General features: G+C 43.6%; 1 protein-coding gene across 6 annotated transcripts in view; it reads left to right on the plus strand.

The window, feature by feature from the left end:
• Nucleotides 1-16,661, plus strand: part of myocd (myocardin) — a 49,624-nt gene that overhangs the window by 15,757 nt on the left and 17,206 nt on the right. For 4 of the 6 annotated variants that reach the window (XM_034859820.1, XM_034859821.1, XM_034859824.1 and 1 more), the window contains exon 2: nt 13,402-13,467. In XM_034859820.1, coding sequence (XP_034715711.1) covers nt 13,402-13,467 — 66 coding nt within the window. Of the gene's footprint in view, nt 1-8,158; nt 8,549-13,401; nt 13,468-16,661 lie in introns of those variants that run through there. The other 2 variants (XM_034859822.1, XM_034859825.1) reach the window with 2 other exon arrangements.

A 16,661-nucleotide genomic window follows, 5' to 3' on the forward strand; every position in this document is an offset into this window, starting at 1 on the left:
GGGGGGTGTTGTCCTGGTATTCTAAAGATCTCTGCCCTTCATCTGCAAGAACTTTTTCTTTTCTTCTTAGTTGTCATGGCGACTACTGTATTTCAGTAAAAAAAAAAAGCCTGCTGCTTTGAAGAAAAACACATTTGACTATTCTTGAACAAATTCTTGTCATTTTGAGCAATACATAATCAAAGCAAATAGCAAAGGATCAAACCCTCTCATCTCTAATCTGTGTGACATTTAAAGTCATTTTTAATAGAACTGCTGTCATTCCATCCATAGCCGGGATCTGTGGACACTGTGACCGAACACAGGATGATTAGCACACAATGTAGGAGCATTTGGTCTTTCAAAGCTGTCTTCACTGTGATGAAATATAGCTCAGTTGGGTGTAAAAGCTCAAACAAACAAAGGCCCACTCAATAACTTTCAACTGCATCTCGAGGTCTTCACCAGTGGAAGGAGTTTTTTCAGTTGTCTTCACATGGGAGTTCGGTCACGATATAGGGAAGCATTGATGTGATCCCCGGATCGCTGACCTTTAGAAGGTGATCAGGTGGTGGCCAGGGGTGACCTATCCTCATTAAAGTTTTGTTATCAATCATTATAAGATTCAGGGTTTCTGGCCTTGGGGTTAGGGCACCAACCCATGAGACAGTGTTATAACAATTTGGCATTTAAAATGTCAGTATGGATGGATATTCATACTTCATGTCACATGATGACTAAGCTGTCTCAGTAACTTTCTACATGCTCTGGAAAAAGATAGTAAGTGGACCATGAGTTGACCAGGAGTTTTCTTTTTCATTTCTATGTAGTCCATGGTCCTCAGTGAAGACCCCCCCACTCCAAACCCAGGCTTCCTCCAGGGCATGAAAATGGCCATAACCAATGAGGTAAAGGCAACAGTTTTCCACAGTTCACAATCCTGTTAGTTGAGTCAACAGCATCAGCTTTACCAAATCCCATTACTTTCACTCACGACAGTTATGCAAGTTTCCATATTTCACCAAGCCTGGAAAGGTGTGCTGGTGTTAATACACACTCTTAGACCACAAAGATGGGAAAAAGACATATACACATGCAGCCCCCTTCAGAACTCTAGAACAACATTTGATCATGACCCACTGAGCGTCCCTAGGGTGGTAAAAGCAAGCAGGACAATGTAGCTGTTGGTGCCCGTTTGTTGTTTCAGCTTTTAGAATTCAGCAAGGAAGAAAGAAAGATTTGTCTGACAAAATTACCTATCACAGGAAAAATAATAAGAAAGGCAACTTACCGAATCAATGGGTCGGTGTGACGATAGCATTAGCTCCTTCTGACAAGTCGCATAAGTCAGGCCACATCCTGCAGAGTGGACATAGCACATGTAGCTATGTGTTTGGTTTGGCAGAAAATGTCAGCCCCGATGAATGCTCCATGGTGCTGATAAGACATACTCCCCTCTGAGCAAGCTGGCAAACACATAGGACACACGTGCACATGTAGGCAGATAAACACACGGTCGACACAGAGAGACATAGTCCTATAAATAGATCTTTGGTCCTGTGGGGTCAAGTGGAGTCCAGCCCAGCAGATAGCTGCTCTGTACCCAGGGATCAGTCTGTGGCCCGTGGCAACCCCAGTGTCTGCTCTCCGTCTGTCAACCACCCCAAACGCTGTACCCTGATCAGATTACACAGCTGTGAAACATTGGTGAAACAAACAAAATCTGACCCGGTATCAGCGTCTGGAGCAGCATTTTTTACTCTGTCAAACAGACGTCAGTGGGGGAAGGAGGGGTGACTGGGTCATACCAACAAAAACATGGCTCCAGTCGGTCCTCATTGAGAGAAAGAATGTGCTGGCTGACAGGCCATTTCAGCCAGGCCATTTGACGTGCGAGACCAGCTCGGGATATCCAGATAGCTAAATATTTGTACTTTTGGGTCTTTTCTTTATGGCCTCTATGATGTCTTAATGATACTGTGGTGGGCCTGCACCACTGTGACTTCCTGTTAAACTCATGTGATGGAGATGCAGCTCCAGTGGGCCATTGTTTCAATAGTTTGAATCATTTCCTCTCCACTCCCTTAATTTACAGGTTACATGCATGTTACTTTAAACAAATGAGAGGTTTATCATAAAGGCCATCATTTGGTATGTTAGTGGTACTATACATTTTGAAAGGTTTTGGGTTTTTCTGAGAAATAAAGCTTCATCATGTTTTAGGAGATATAAACAGTAAGTGTGACACTGCCATGGAAGTAGTGATTTAGCTGTGGGTTACACCTGAGCCCTGTTTTCTAGTTATAAAAGCAGTATATATACATATATATATATATATATATATGTATATATTTAAATGGCACTGCATTGGTGGAAAGTATCTAGCAACAATTACTCACGGACTTCTACGTTTTTGAGTATTTCGATCGTAAGGAACTTTTGACTTTCCTCATCCTTTTAAAGGGAAACACTTTGTATTTTTCCCTTAATTAGAGTTTTACAGCTATAAGTATTAATTTCACATACAGACTGTAGCACATAAGCATGCAGGCAGATAATAAACCCTTACCTGCCTGCATGCATATGCATGTAACTCATGATTACCTTACAACCTTACCGCACCCATTTCTTTACAATAAATTCTTTAATATTTAAAAATCTGTGCAAAAACATATTAATCCAAACATTTAATTTAAGAAAAAATTCACATTTGCTCATTCGCATAACTGACATACCTGCAGTTTGTGCAATTTATTTAGCGTCCTTATGAGATCTCCCTCTGAGGAAAAGAGCTGTGACTCAGATTTAGTTTTCTTGGTAGAAAGTTTACGTAGACACGGCTGATCAACTAGCCGCCGTAACAACCCCATACGGCTGGCATGCCATACTTTATTTCATTCAGTTTGCTCGGTAATTATGTCAGCTGATAGCAGTCACTCTATTTTATTTTACTAATTTTGACTTAATTGGTTTCTCTTTATAACTCCGTCAAGCATGATGAAAGACATTTGTCTGGCATGGATGGTTGTTCCTCTTGATGTGCCTTTCATCTTAGTCACGGACACACACATTAACAACAACAAAGTAGACTTTGAGTTATTAAATTTCTGATAGTAAAGTTTTGGGAATAGCACACAAAGCCAGCCCATAGCCTTTGGTAATAGGCAGGAGTTAGAGTTAAGCTGCGCTGATGCAGGCCCATCTCTGCGTTGAAGTCTCACAGCCAGGCTGCTGTGGCCACTCGCCAGCGCCTGCAGACTGCAGTCTAGAGCAATCTAAACAACCACAAAAAGACAAAACAGTGTCTCCCTCGATTTTGGGCTTGGACATGATGTGGAGACAGGCTATGTCCCCACTTCCAGCCTGGCGGCAGACGTGCACCGCTCGCCCAAAGGGGCAGAGCAGAATGGAAGTGACTGATAAAGATGGAGACCGAGCAGAAATGGAGGGAAGCAGAGACCGAGGGGGAGGTTGTTGGCTTGGGCCGTTCTTTCTGTCACTTCTGGTTTGGATTGGGTTAGCTCCCACTGGAACGTCTTTATTATAAACCACGGTTCAGCGGCAGATGGGAAACGCTGAACCTGACTGCACAGCTTTTTCCCATCCTCCATCTCTTCTCCTCTTCTCACAGTTTATATCGAGATCCTCCACCCTCGATCACACACCATGCCCTCTTTCCATCTCTTCTTATATTCTTCATGTTTCACTCACTTTGTTCGCGTTCCATGATCTTTTTTGTTTTCAGCCAGCCGGCCTCTGTCCGTTTCCTGATAAGACTGACTGGCTGCTGATAAAGGACTGGCTCAAGTCTCTCTGTTGACTAATCCAACTTCCATCATCTAACTTCGTATCACCCTGTTGACTTTCTACAAATGATTAATTATAGCTCATAAACCATAGCTTTGAAATGATTTGTAGCTAACTAGCTAATTAGGCTAATGTTGGCTCCCTGAGTTGGTTGAAATTGCTGTCTCCATTAAACGTAATGTTTCAATCGCTCCAATCACATTACATAGGACAGTGCATTCTAGTACACTTCCTCCTGTGACACTCTCAGTCACGGCAGATGGCCGAAGGACAGCTGACTCCATGGATGGCATATGATCAGAGATATATAAAGCATTTCAAGAACGTGACTGCTCCTATCAGCAGCTGGGGAGCTAAATACCACCGGATGGCAAGTCAATGTGACAACCATCTTGTTAAAAATTCCAGTGACATCTTAGGTAACAAAAAACAAAAGGTTTTTGTAATTCCCTAAGTGAATTTGGCTTCATTTTTTTATATTGTGTGCAGTTTGGGCATTTTAACTAGTCACATCTGCAATATCTAAAACACCAGAAATCACACAAAACACTAACAGTCATTTTATGATCTAGATGTCTGTGCAGTCGGCCAATAAACACGTTGTGCTCACTTGTAGCGTAATGGAAAGTGTTTTCACCATGCTCTGTGCAACGGCGTATGACTTATTGCATTTGCATTAATCATCATAAAGCCGAGCGAAAAGAGACGCACTGCGACACCCTTCTGAAAGCTTGTTGTATATAATGTACAAAATGTGCACTCAAATCTGTCGAAGTGGTATGAGCTGATTTCCTTCAGTCCTGTTCTTTTCATTAGACACCCTTAAACACACACAAACACACGCACACACACACATGCACAACTCCAGACAGTCCGTTGACATAGGGCCCAATTAAAGGGGAGGATTAAGCCAGGGCTGGGTGACCTCTTGAGGAATCTCTCTAAGACGCTGTGTGTACACTGTCAAACCCTCTGACAGACCTTCCCTTTAAGCACTTTCACCTGCTAATTAGGACACAGGACTGTGTGTGTGTGTGTGTGTGTGTGTGTGTGTGTGTGTGTGTGTGTATGTGTGCATGTGCATGTGCATGTTCATTCACGGTGTATACAGGCTAGCGGACCCACGGGTGTCAGCGATAGATTTGCAGCCAGACAAGACTCTATGTAAATATTTGACTGGAGCATTGTATGGGTTTTTGGAGCTTGCTCCAAATCACATCAGCACAGGGACTACATCAAACAGAGCTGCTGTGTCATTTGTTAGCCTACATTAAATTATTACATGTGTTGGTGTATGCATCGCGCTGCTGTGTGTCGAGGCTCCTCACTGTGTTTATGGTGTGAAGAGATTAAAATGGATAGCGGCGAGGCAGGAGCATTGAGCTGTTGCTGGGCAAAGCTCTCAATGACTGATTAGTGCTGTGTCACTGCAGCTTTTACACAATGTAGAGAAAAGACCTGTAGTAATCACACACGTCTTTGGTACTCTTTTCATTTACTGTAGCAAGCTAAAAGTGGCAGGGTAGGAAATTGGTGTATGTTTTTAGGGAATAATATCTTCAGGACAAAGTCGAGCCGGAGGTGGGTTCTACGGGATAAAGACAGTAGATAGAAAAAGTTAAAAAGGGAAAGAAGAAGGCATTAAGATGAAAGAATGGGCAGAATGGCGTGAGGACAGAGAGGAGCACCATTCTATGAACAAGCCAAATATATTGCGTAAGAAATCTGCCAGTGGTGAAAGTAAAAATGATACGTGCCCAGCTACGTCCTGCTGTGCCTTGTAATGCCGCACAGTGCCCTGCTATGCCATGAACTACTACAAAGAACTGCTACAAACTACTATTTTTTCTATTTTTGTTATTTTTGTTATTTCCACTCTTTATTCTAACCCCAACCGGCCCCTCAGACACTGCCTACCAAGAGCCTGGGTCTGACCGAGGTTTCTTCCTAAAAGGAAGTTTTTCCTCGCCACTGTTGCAATGTTGCTTGCTCTGGAGGAGACTACTAGAACTGTTGGGTCCTTTTGATGAAAACCTTTTGATGAATTGATACCATAAATAAAATTGAATTGAAATTGAATTGAATAGTAATTAGGCCACTTTGAAACACTATCTGGCCTCAAAACTAATATAAGGAACTTCAGAAAGTTGTAGGAAAGGGTACCAAAATTAAACCATGAATTGTTCTTCTTCTTCAAAGCTGAGGAGCTTCAGCAGTCAGATATCTGTCCTCAGTGCAGCCAGGAAGTGAATCCTGGACTCTGGAGTCACACCTGAAAGCATCTTTGTTTTCAACAGAGCCTCTAAAGAAAAATGTATTCAAGAATTTTTTTAGAAAAAATGACAATTTTCCCCAACACCAGTGTAACGATCTGCCTTCAGTCCAACTACAGTTTAAAGTTGCTGAAACGGCGGCAGCCAACACTGCTAGCTGCGAGTTAACGATTGGAGTAGTGCTCTTAGAGAGTAGGGCTCTTACTGCCCTATTGCTGCCGGGTTGGGCTTCAACTGGAGATCGGCTAGGGTTAGGGTTAGGGTTAGGTCAACTCCATCCCGGTCGATGAGCTCAGATCTATAGAAGGCCGGCCCAGGCAGCGTGCTCTGAACCTTTTGAGCTCTTCTTGTTCCTTGTTTGTTTAGTCTCTGAAACAGCAGGAATGTGAAAATGGCTAGCTTTACAAATTGGCTAGCTTTACAGTTGTTGCTGTTGGTAGATTTGTGTTTTAATTTTTTAATTTTAATTTTTTAATCTGTTTATTGATCCCCAATGGCGAAATTCCAAGTTACACTCTGTGTCCACACTTGTTAGTAATCACACACAGTCCTGAACTACACACACACACATGCTCAGAATCTATACATGCACTAATGGAGAGAGGTCAGAGTGAGTGGGCTGCCAGCTGAACCAGCGCCCTGAGCGGGTGGGGGGGTATGGTGCCTTGCTCAACAGCACCTGCAGTGCCCAGGAGGTGAAGTGGCATCTCTCCAGCCACCAATCCACACTCCCTACTTTTTGGTCCATACGGGGACTTGACCCAGTGACTGTCCGGTCCCCAACCCAACTCCCTATAGACTGAGCTACAACCACCCCAAAACTGAACTGGTTGGAACCAGACTGCTTCAAGTCTTTATGCTAAGCTAAGATAAAGGTATCCTGGCTAGCCCCAGACATGACAGCGGTGCCAGTCTCATCATCTCGCATAAGTAAATGAGCTTATTTTTCCAAATGTTCAACTTACCTTAAGCTGATATTTGGGATATTAGTGTGTCAACAATGCAGTTTATGTTTCAGACCCGTATCAGCTCTCCTGAGAAATATATTGAATATCTTACATTCAAAATAAAGAATATTTACCTTGAAAAAATAATGTAATGTAATAACTGTAATCCTGTGACTGACTTTGTACAGAGCATGTAGTGACAGGAAGCCAGACGGGTGGAGGGACACACTGCGTTTCAAATTCTCAGCTGTAACCACAGAACCCTTTAATCTGGGTGGAGGGAGACAGTAGCCTCGGGAACAGCTGTCACCGACTTTGACACCTGCTGTGCAACAAAAACAAGGACACATAAATGACTTTCCCACAACTTTCTTCCTGCGTTGGATTTTGAGATTCCTTCTCATGTTTTGGTGGGTTTCTAGTGTGCCTTGTCTCCAGCAATGCCTTACGTTCCATAATAGCTTCAAATCAAGCCGTAATGAGAGAAAGCCTTGACGTGTCCAGCTGACGTCCTGGTATGTGGGAGCTGGAGGTAGGGATGGCTTGTTGAATACAGGCTGGAGGAGATAGATAAAGATATAGCTCCAGCTTCTCCGCTGCTGGGTGACAGACTGCACTCAACTTATATCTTGTTAATCTTCATCAAATACATTTTAACGTGATTCTAATAGTTTTAACAGACGTGTTTAATGGTTGCGGTTGCAGATTTGCACATCATAGAAGTGTGGCGTGTTGGCCTTGCCGGGGCCCGCGCTCTCCTGATGTCCTATCAGTGAAGCATAACACCAAAGCTGGAAGAAGCTGAAGTGATCCATAGAGCTGAAGGGACTCCAACGCCTCTCACATGTACTGTTAATACAAGGAGATAGACCAGGAAAATATATATCAAAGTAAACTACAATCTAACTAACCTTTTTATTATTATAATTATTATTATTATATAAAACTGTCAGATGTAGGCTGACATGTTGTAAGAAATGAAACCTCCTGGCTGTACTGCTGCTCATCTATCAGTGTCTGTCTCTCCCCCCCTCTCTAATGACAGGCAGCAGGCTGATAGGCAGATATATTTACACTAGTGGCCAGGGAGGAGGAAGCCATCAGCCAAGCCCTTTCCAGCCTCCAGGCGGGGCTTAGAGAGGACCCTGGCCGGGTAGCACCTCCCCGAGCAGGGCATATCTCTGTGCTGTCCTGGCCCTGCTCACAGTTCTCAGCTAGATGGGACCAAAGCTTGACGGCCCCGCAGACCCAGACTCCCACATCAGCCGCAGGGGGAGAGCAGAGCAGAGAGCAGGAAGCTGCTGTTGTGGGGTGACTGGCTGAGAGACGCCAGAAGAAAGCCAACGTATTGATGAGGCAGGCTGAGTCAATCCATCTCCTCTCAGTCTGGCGTCCGGAGGTGGCCGGGGGTCCAAGTGTGCACCGCTTCCTGAGTGGGTCGACTTTACTTTGCATCTTGGGATCAGTGGAACAGGACTGTAAGCATTATGACTCTTCTGGGCTCTGAACACTCCATTCTGATAAGAAGCAAGTTTAGATCAGGTAAGTCAAAAGAGGACTGACCTGTGTCTGTCTGTCCGCCAGGGGACAGTGGGTGTGCAACCTGTTTGTATGTCAACACTTGGCATTTGCAGGGCATCCTGTGTTCATTATGTCATTCATCTGTTGGGGTGAGCTGTGTTGGCACTCACAATGTGCTCTGAATTGACACCAGCAAAGTGACAGGTGTGTGTTATAAACACGGGACGGTACATGAAATGCCAGAGGGACGCAAGCATGAGTCCTCCTGAGCTCTGAGCCCTGTCACACGATGATCAGTTCACAGCTGGACAGTTTCTTTGATCTTCATCCACCTACTCGTAAACGCAGGAAATGTCTTGGGCAATGTCTCATGCAATGTCTCAGGCGATGTCTCGTGCGATGTCTCGAGCAGGTTAGTGCACTTGTTGCCTGTGGCTAACCTGCTGCTGACAGAAGCCAGGGAGATGCTCTTACTGTGGCTCGGGGAGATTAGACACCGGAGAGGGGTCAGAGGTTATCTTTATATGGCTGAATTAGAAGCATGTTGTGTGTGTGTGTGTGTGTGTGTGTGTGTGTGTGTGTGTGTGTGTACCTGTGTATTTCAAAAGGGGAGGAAGGGGGCAGACTACAGCGCTGATTTAAACTCCCCTTAACACGCAGCAGCTGCTGGGGTTTTGTATCCCTCTATCTCCATCACACAAACACACACACACATACACACACACACACACACCCTGACACAGACACACACACACTGCCTCAATCTTTAATTCCATCACTCTCCTTGGCACACATACACACACTGTCTTGTTGTTTGAGTATAGTGTCTTTGAGGCTGAGCGTGTGTGTTGAGTGTGTGTAGTCTGAACAACAGTGCCCCCTCCCTGAGGAGAGTGTAACAGCAGCAGAGACCAGATCAGCTCTCTACTCTGTAAAGCTCCATACACACCATGGCCTCTGAATGGTACAAAGCGTGGCTGGAGTGCTGTAGTCCTGACTGAAGGTAGTTGTTGGCTCAGGGTCTGTGTGGCTCTAACCCACATGCTCTCGCTGCTTAATGTGGCGCAGATGTGGAGATTACTGATACAAGGGACAGCAAGCATGATTGGTCGGGGAATTTTAAGTGCATGACTGAAATGTTGTGCGTAAGGGAAGTAAACTTACCATCTGTAAATCTCTCTGAGATAACCGCTGATGACAGGGCGAGTCTCAGACGATCTGCGTGTCCAGGATCTACAGTTTCCTTTAAGCTGCAGCAGTTGGAGTTCCAGTCAGCGCCCATGCGCCTCCTGCCCCACGCTTAGGCCCATTATCAAAGCCATGGGAACTGCTGTTGCTTGGGTGAAGCTAAAGTGGAAGATAAAGATCTCAGTCAAGTGCTCCCTGCGGACCGCCAAATGTGTGTGTGTGTGTGTGTGTGTGTGTGTGTGTGTTTGTGTGTGTGTGTGTGTGTGTGTGTGTGTGTGTTTTACTAACTCATTTGATAAACAGCTCAAAGGGCTGACATGATAATATGACCGAGATGTCAAATATAACTGAAATCAATACTACATGTTGGACAGTAGTTCAGCACACAACAGCCTGAAGAGAATGGAAAACCACACATGTTATTGGTAGTTCAGCTGTCACTCTTTATTCAAATTAGAACAGAGATCTTCAACAGATGTCCAGGACCCCTAAGGAGTCCTCAGAGTTACTGCAGGGGCCCACCAAATTCTTGTTACAGGGGTACTTATATCAGTAAAAACCCAGTAGTGTTTTTGAATGGGCGTGCTCCCCCCCCCCTCATGTCCCCCTGAGACAAGAGAGCTCTGTATTGTGGTTCTGAAAAAAAGCCCGCAATACGCAAAGAACGTCATTTAGGGCGTTGGTGGCATTTTTGCCCAGGCGCATGGACTACAGGCCAGCTAGGTCCACATGTTTTCATCCCGTCCACAAGGGGGGGGACTCTTTAGCCAAATTGTCAGCGAGTCAAGTGTCAGCCATTTTGAAGCTACGCTCTCTTTTCAGCAGCAAACTTTTACAACAAATATGTGCATTCAAAACATATGTGTACCACCGGGATATGTTGGTACAGATCAGAGAATATGCAGGAAACTTTATTACAGACGGAATACTTGACACACTACACCGGCTACGGAGACCAGCACCCCAGCCAGCGGTGTCGCCCAATGTCTCTAGCGTGAAGCGGAAACGTTGACCCTGGGCAGGAGTCCCAGCTAACGCTAGCCAGCCACCTGTCCCATCCATCCCGCTCTGTCCAAGTGTCCCATCATTAGACAACAACAATGTTTTGGTTTATATGGAAACATGGCTGACCAGCAGTGTACTGGACTCTGCTACCTAGCTACCACGCCTGCTAGCCTTCTTAGAACATGCTGCTCTGGCTGGTAAGACTTGTGGAGCTGGGCTGTCTGTAAATGGTAGGCGTGGCTTAGGAGTGGACTCGTAGAGTAGTATATATAGTTTCTGGCTTTTCTCAGCCAAGAAGGCACCAATTTCCTAAAGAAAGTCCCATTTCTGCTACGTAAGTGACCCAATTTAAAGATATATTTTATATCTTGCCAACGGTGAAACATCCTTTAAGTTTTTGAAAGATATTTTAAAAAACTAAAATGTCCTAACATGAATCAAATCAAATTTGTGATTTAAAAAAAAGGTTTTCATAGATGTTAGACCTATTGGCCTATAGGTAATCACAGATCCAGTTCATCCAGATGATTCACTGTGCCACATTTATGTTTAACATCAAAACATGATTTTTGAAATCATGTCAACAATTATTATTTTATTGGCTCAGTATTCTATGCACAAAAGGCATGTACAAAGTGTTGGAATTCATCTGAGATTTTGACTACTAATTGACTGAACCCTGAGAATGGAGCAGGATTTAGCTCCAACAAAAGGCATTAGGCTGCCATACACCTTGTTGTTGGCCCAGTTTATTATGCAACTTAATAGTATAGAATATGTAGTATTGTCTCTCTTTCAGTGAAAGGGTCCTTGGCTTAGAAACGTTAAAAACCCCTGAATTACAACACCAAATAGTCCAACTGTAACTCACAGTCCAGTTGTATTAGCATCCTGCTAATTGAGTCTTTAATGGATGAAATTGCTCGTCAGACCAAAGGAATGTTACTCGAGTGCTGCTGGCAGATTCTATATCCTTGATCATATTTATGACTAAACTGATAATAAGTAATAATATGAGAGGCAAACCCCCGCTGACAATGATTGGCACTCTGGCAACAGATTAAAAAAGCACGTACTGTACCTGTGGTTTGGGTTGGCTTTTTTCTTCTTCTTCAAATGGGCAACATCCTCCAATCCCTCTGCTGACTATAAGTCACTCGACAGTCTGCATCTTAACGCTGGAGCGTTGGCTTTCCTGCATCTGGCTCTAACTGTCCGAGAACAGATGCCCTTTCTGTTTTAAGCAGAGGTAAAAGACTAAAATGACTATCACTTTGCCAGTGCGATTTATTTACACCATCAATCTGAAAATGTTGCTGTGGACTTGTATGTCCTTTGTTGTCAAGAGAGCCCAATGTAAAACAAATGTTTTCAGTTTCAAAGTGATCTGACTTGCCTCTCCCTTCTATACTATGCAGACACTATCATTGATTTAAGTAAACACAGAGCAGCTTTGGATAAAAGGAGGACTTTCAGCTGCTTTACCTTTGTGTTAGCTCTAAACAAAAATGAAACAAACTATGTGTTAGCGTCACATGTCAGCACAGACAACAAAGCTGTGACAATCAAACTGAGTTTTTAAAGAAATAGCAGCAGATTATGCTGAGCTCTTTCATGTATAATTATTGATAATCTTTTTGTGAACACAGAGCAGCAAAGACCCTCTGCAGAATTACGTCATAGTATAGTTCCATAGTTCCATTACAGATAGACCTATGTGCCTATGTACATGGAGAGAAGCTTGCTATCAGAGGGGAAATTACAGAGGCTGTATCAGGTACACACTCTGCTCATCTTTCCGCCTGCATTAGCTCTCTGTGATGTCGCAACCAGAGGGTCACCACCCCGTCACTGTAAACCAAAGCACATGTCAGATGACGGGAAGAGCCTGGTGGGACAATGTGGCACCTGAGCTCGCTGACATTCAGTAAAGTCATTACATCAAAGCCCAACATGTTTAAGGGAATTCAGAAAATGCTTGAATGTGATATAAACCACCTGAGGGAGAGGATTAACAATTATAAAAAAGTGATTAAGGCCTTGCAGAAAAGGAGGAAGATATCATAATGTACTGTGTGTGTGTGTGTGTGTGTGTGTGTGTGTGTGTGTGTGTGTCTTTGGGTGTGTGTGTGTGTGGGGGTGTGGAGGGGGTGTGTTTGTGTGTGTCCGGTCCAGGATCTCAGCAAGAGACTTTCAGATAACAACAAGGAGGGAAATCAAGAAAGCAAAAGAGCCACAGACACAAGCAGACTAACAGACATGGGGGAGGCTCTATGTTTATGACCCCTCACTCCCACCTACACACACACACACACACACACACACACACACACACACACACACACACACACACACACACACACACACACACACACACACACACACACACACACACACACACACCCTGCAGACCACACACTAGCGAGATCTGTTTAAAAGCCAGGAGCTGTGTTTATCATTGGCTACATCCTGCTCACAGAAATATTTGGGAGCGAGCAGCATCGTCTCTGTGCATATGGAAAAATACACATGTGCATGTAGGTGAAACTATTCGTATGAAACATAATTTAAAACAGGTTGAATTCTCAGTCTCTTTCTGCTTTTTGTCTGTCCCTTACCTGTCTTTCCGCATCTCTTTCTCTTCTTTTACCCTCCTCCTCCTCCTCCTCCTCCACCTTTAGTCCTGCAGTTAAGACTTCAACAGAGGAGGACACGAGAGCAGCTGGCAGACCAAGGCATCATGCCTCGTGAGTCACAAACACACACACAAACACACTCACACACAAACAAACACACACTCACTTCTACTGACAAGCTTTTAGGTTGCAGTGTGAGTAAGACAGTAAGTGAGAGGGACAGAGTAAGAGACACACCGGACTAGCAGGGGGACACACACCGTGCATTGGTCCAGTTAGTAATAAGCCATACAGGTGCCAAATAAACCCAACCAACATAACAACACGTCTTCTCTGTTCTTTGTCCAGGTTTTGTGCAACGAAGGGAATCAAAATGAAAGTAGTCAACAGTAATCTTAGCCTGGCTCTGCCCTATTACGTACTTCAGCTCAATTTGTATTTCCCTTGAGTACTCTGCCTGGGTTCGCCGTATAGTATTGGGTTTCTCAAGGGGGTAAGCCTCTCCTCTCTAAGCGTAGCACCCATGGGGCCATTTTATTGCTACGAAGCCATCACCTGCACTTAGCATCCCATTGACTGCCATTCATTTTGGCGCCACTTTGACAGTAAATAACTTTACATCTGACGCATTTAAAGACTCTATTTGTGCATTGTTTATTTCTCCATTACCTTGTAGCCCACGGTATGGCTCAGTAGCAGATGTTTCTGTAAAAATAGGTTAATGATTGTGGCATAACCACACGACTTGGTGTCGCATAGTCAACAAATCACAGAATTGTCAGGAGAAGCACACAGACAGTTTAGACTTCCATCAGCTGAGTGTGTTTAATTACTAATGTTAACTAGCATGCTTGTTAGCAGAAAGAAGGCTGTGCTTATGCTAATGTTAACTAGCATGTTAGTTAGCAGTTATTAGCCTGTGTCTATGTTAATGTTAACTAGCATGTTAGTTAGCAGTAATTAGCCTGTGTCTATTTTATCTCCTAACATATACCTACCTCTCCGTCTCTGCTGATTAGGAATGATTGAGATTTCTCTGGCACAGCTACCAGAAGACTTACAGCTTTCAGACAGGTTGCTCACGTCGAAATTTACGTCTTTAAGCTCAGTTGGAGGCTGCACAGTAATGCTCGGCTTCACCGAGAATGCGCTTCCATTTTCCTTCACTGGTCTATGTCCAGAACAACTGGATCTGTTGGTGCACTTCTTTAAATATCTATGGGTATAGAGTTGTAGTTCTGTAATGGCGGGGGAGAAAGATGCGAGGACCTGGCTACAGTAATCTGCCTTGACAGGAGCAGTGGGAGTGACAGATCTTTTAGACTAATTGTTTTTGCATTTTCCATGACACCCCTCTGCAGTGTGGTGCAGATAGAACTCACGGCCAAACGGTTTAATATAGGGCTGCACAAAATTAGCAAAATATCGAATTGCGATCATTTTTGACTGATAATGCGAGTGCAATATGATTTACGATATTGAAGGGAATGATCATTTTTGTTCAATATTTCTTGTTTACATTGACTAATATTAAATCTTAAACAAATTAAAATGATTGTGAGGTTTTTGCATGGATCTGTACCAAACAGATGTTTTCTGCAGTCTGAAGGGTAGGATTTAAAGGAGTAGGAGTAAATAAGTTTTACTTCTGCCTACTCCTTTTTGCATGTGTACATAAAAAAACATTTTAAGTAAAATCTTTAGGTACCAGAAATAAGATTTTTTTTTTTGTTTAATTGTTTTCTTATTACTATTTTTCTGATGTTTTATTTTATTTACATGTTCAAAAAAAAAATATATGAATCAATCAATCAATTTGTAGGCCGGGACATCTCTGCAGAATCACAAGACTTCATTCAGAAAGGTTAGCCACATGTTTTACCTTTAACTAATATTGCACCCCTATGCAATTTGGATATTACACTAGTCCATATTGCGGTTTCGATAAAACTGCGATTTATTTTGCAGCCCTAGTTAGGTAGCAGATACCAGGCCTTTAAACACCAGGGTGCCACATGATTAGCACCATGGGATTTGATTGGTTTTTGTTGTAGAATTTGTGCCAAACATCCCATGTCGGTTAAAGTGGTAATTATATTTTTGGGCCACTTGGTGTCAGCAGAACAATCTGTGGACACAACTGACAGCTGACATATTCACATCCATTAGACACAGACTGGCCCATGCTCTGCTCCGTTCCCCAGCCAGTTGCTGGGTCTGTCTGCCAGTGCTGGTCCAGAGTTTTTCTCTGGGAACAGCTGCCTGTTGTGTCTGGAAGTATCGCAGATGATAGCGCTGAGAGTGAACCAAAACAGTTGAAACCAAGAGCTGAAAGACAATAAAACACTCTGAGGGGAAGTCTTTTGATATTTGTCAATATATAAATTAAAAAAAATACACAAATGAAGAACAGATTGTTCAAGTAACATAGTACAGTGAAAATGTAATTACATGTGTGTGTGTTGACAGTTTTGGAGAGCATCATGGATGTAAAGGTTCAAAGATCCCTCCCATTGTGGGAAATATGACCATTTATTGTTTTTAAATTTGTCCTTTAACTATAGGTCTCCTTGGCTCAATCAGTATTATTTAGAAAAGCTTGGAACACAGTTGTGAGAAGCACCATTTCACATGAAACAGATCAGTGATGTTGCATGGAAAAGTGATGAAAAGTGCTTTGGGATGAGCCACTGCTGTTGAAAATACAACAGTGAAATCAGATGCTTGTAAAGAAAGGAAGACATGAAGAAGGATGGAGACAGGACTCAGCAGAGGATTTCACTGAAGGACGGAAGATACCAACCAGTAGAATCAGCAGAATCCGAGTGGCTGTAGTCAGTGCTCACTGCAGTTTGAGATGAGCTCGACCAAACAACCGCGATTAATTCACTCTAGGGCTGGGCCATATGAAGAAAATGATACCTCACAATATTATTGACCAAATACCTAGATATTCATATTGCCACAATATTTTGGTCTAAGTGGGTAAAAGCAAATAATTAGAAGAGTTATAGTTGACAGTCTGTAAATTCAGAACATGACATACGATGATATCTAGGCAGACAGACAGACAGAGAGCAGGCAGACAGGAACTCAGTGGGCAGACAGACAGCGAGCAGATAGACAGCGAGCAGGTAGACAGCAAGCAGATAGAACGGCAGACAGCGAGCAGGTAGACTGCCAGACAGCGAGCAGGTAGACAGCAAGCAGATAGACAGGCAGACAGCGAGCAGGCAGACAGTGAACATGCAGACAGCAAGCAGATAGACAGGTAGACAGCAAGCAGATAGACAGGCAGAAAGCGA

This window comes from Etheostoma cragini, chromosome 21 (assembly GCF_013103735.1).
Source record: "Etheostoma cragini isolate CJK2018 chromosome 21, CSU_Ecrag_1.0, whole genome shotgun sequence".
Taxonomy (NCBI): Eukaryota; Metazoa; Chordata; class Actinopteri; order Perciformes; family Percidae; genus Etheostoma; species Etheostoma cragini.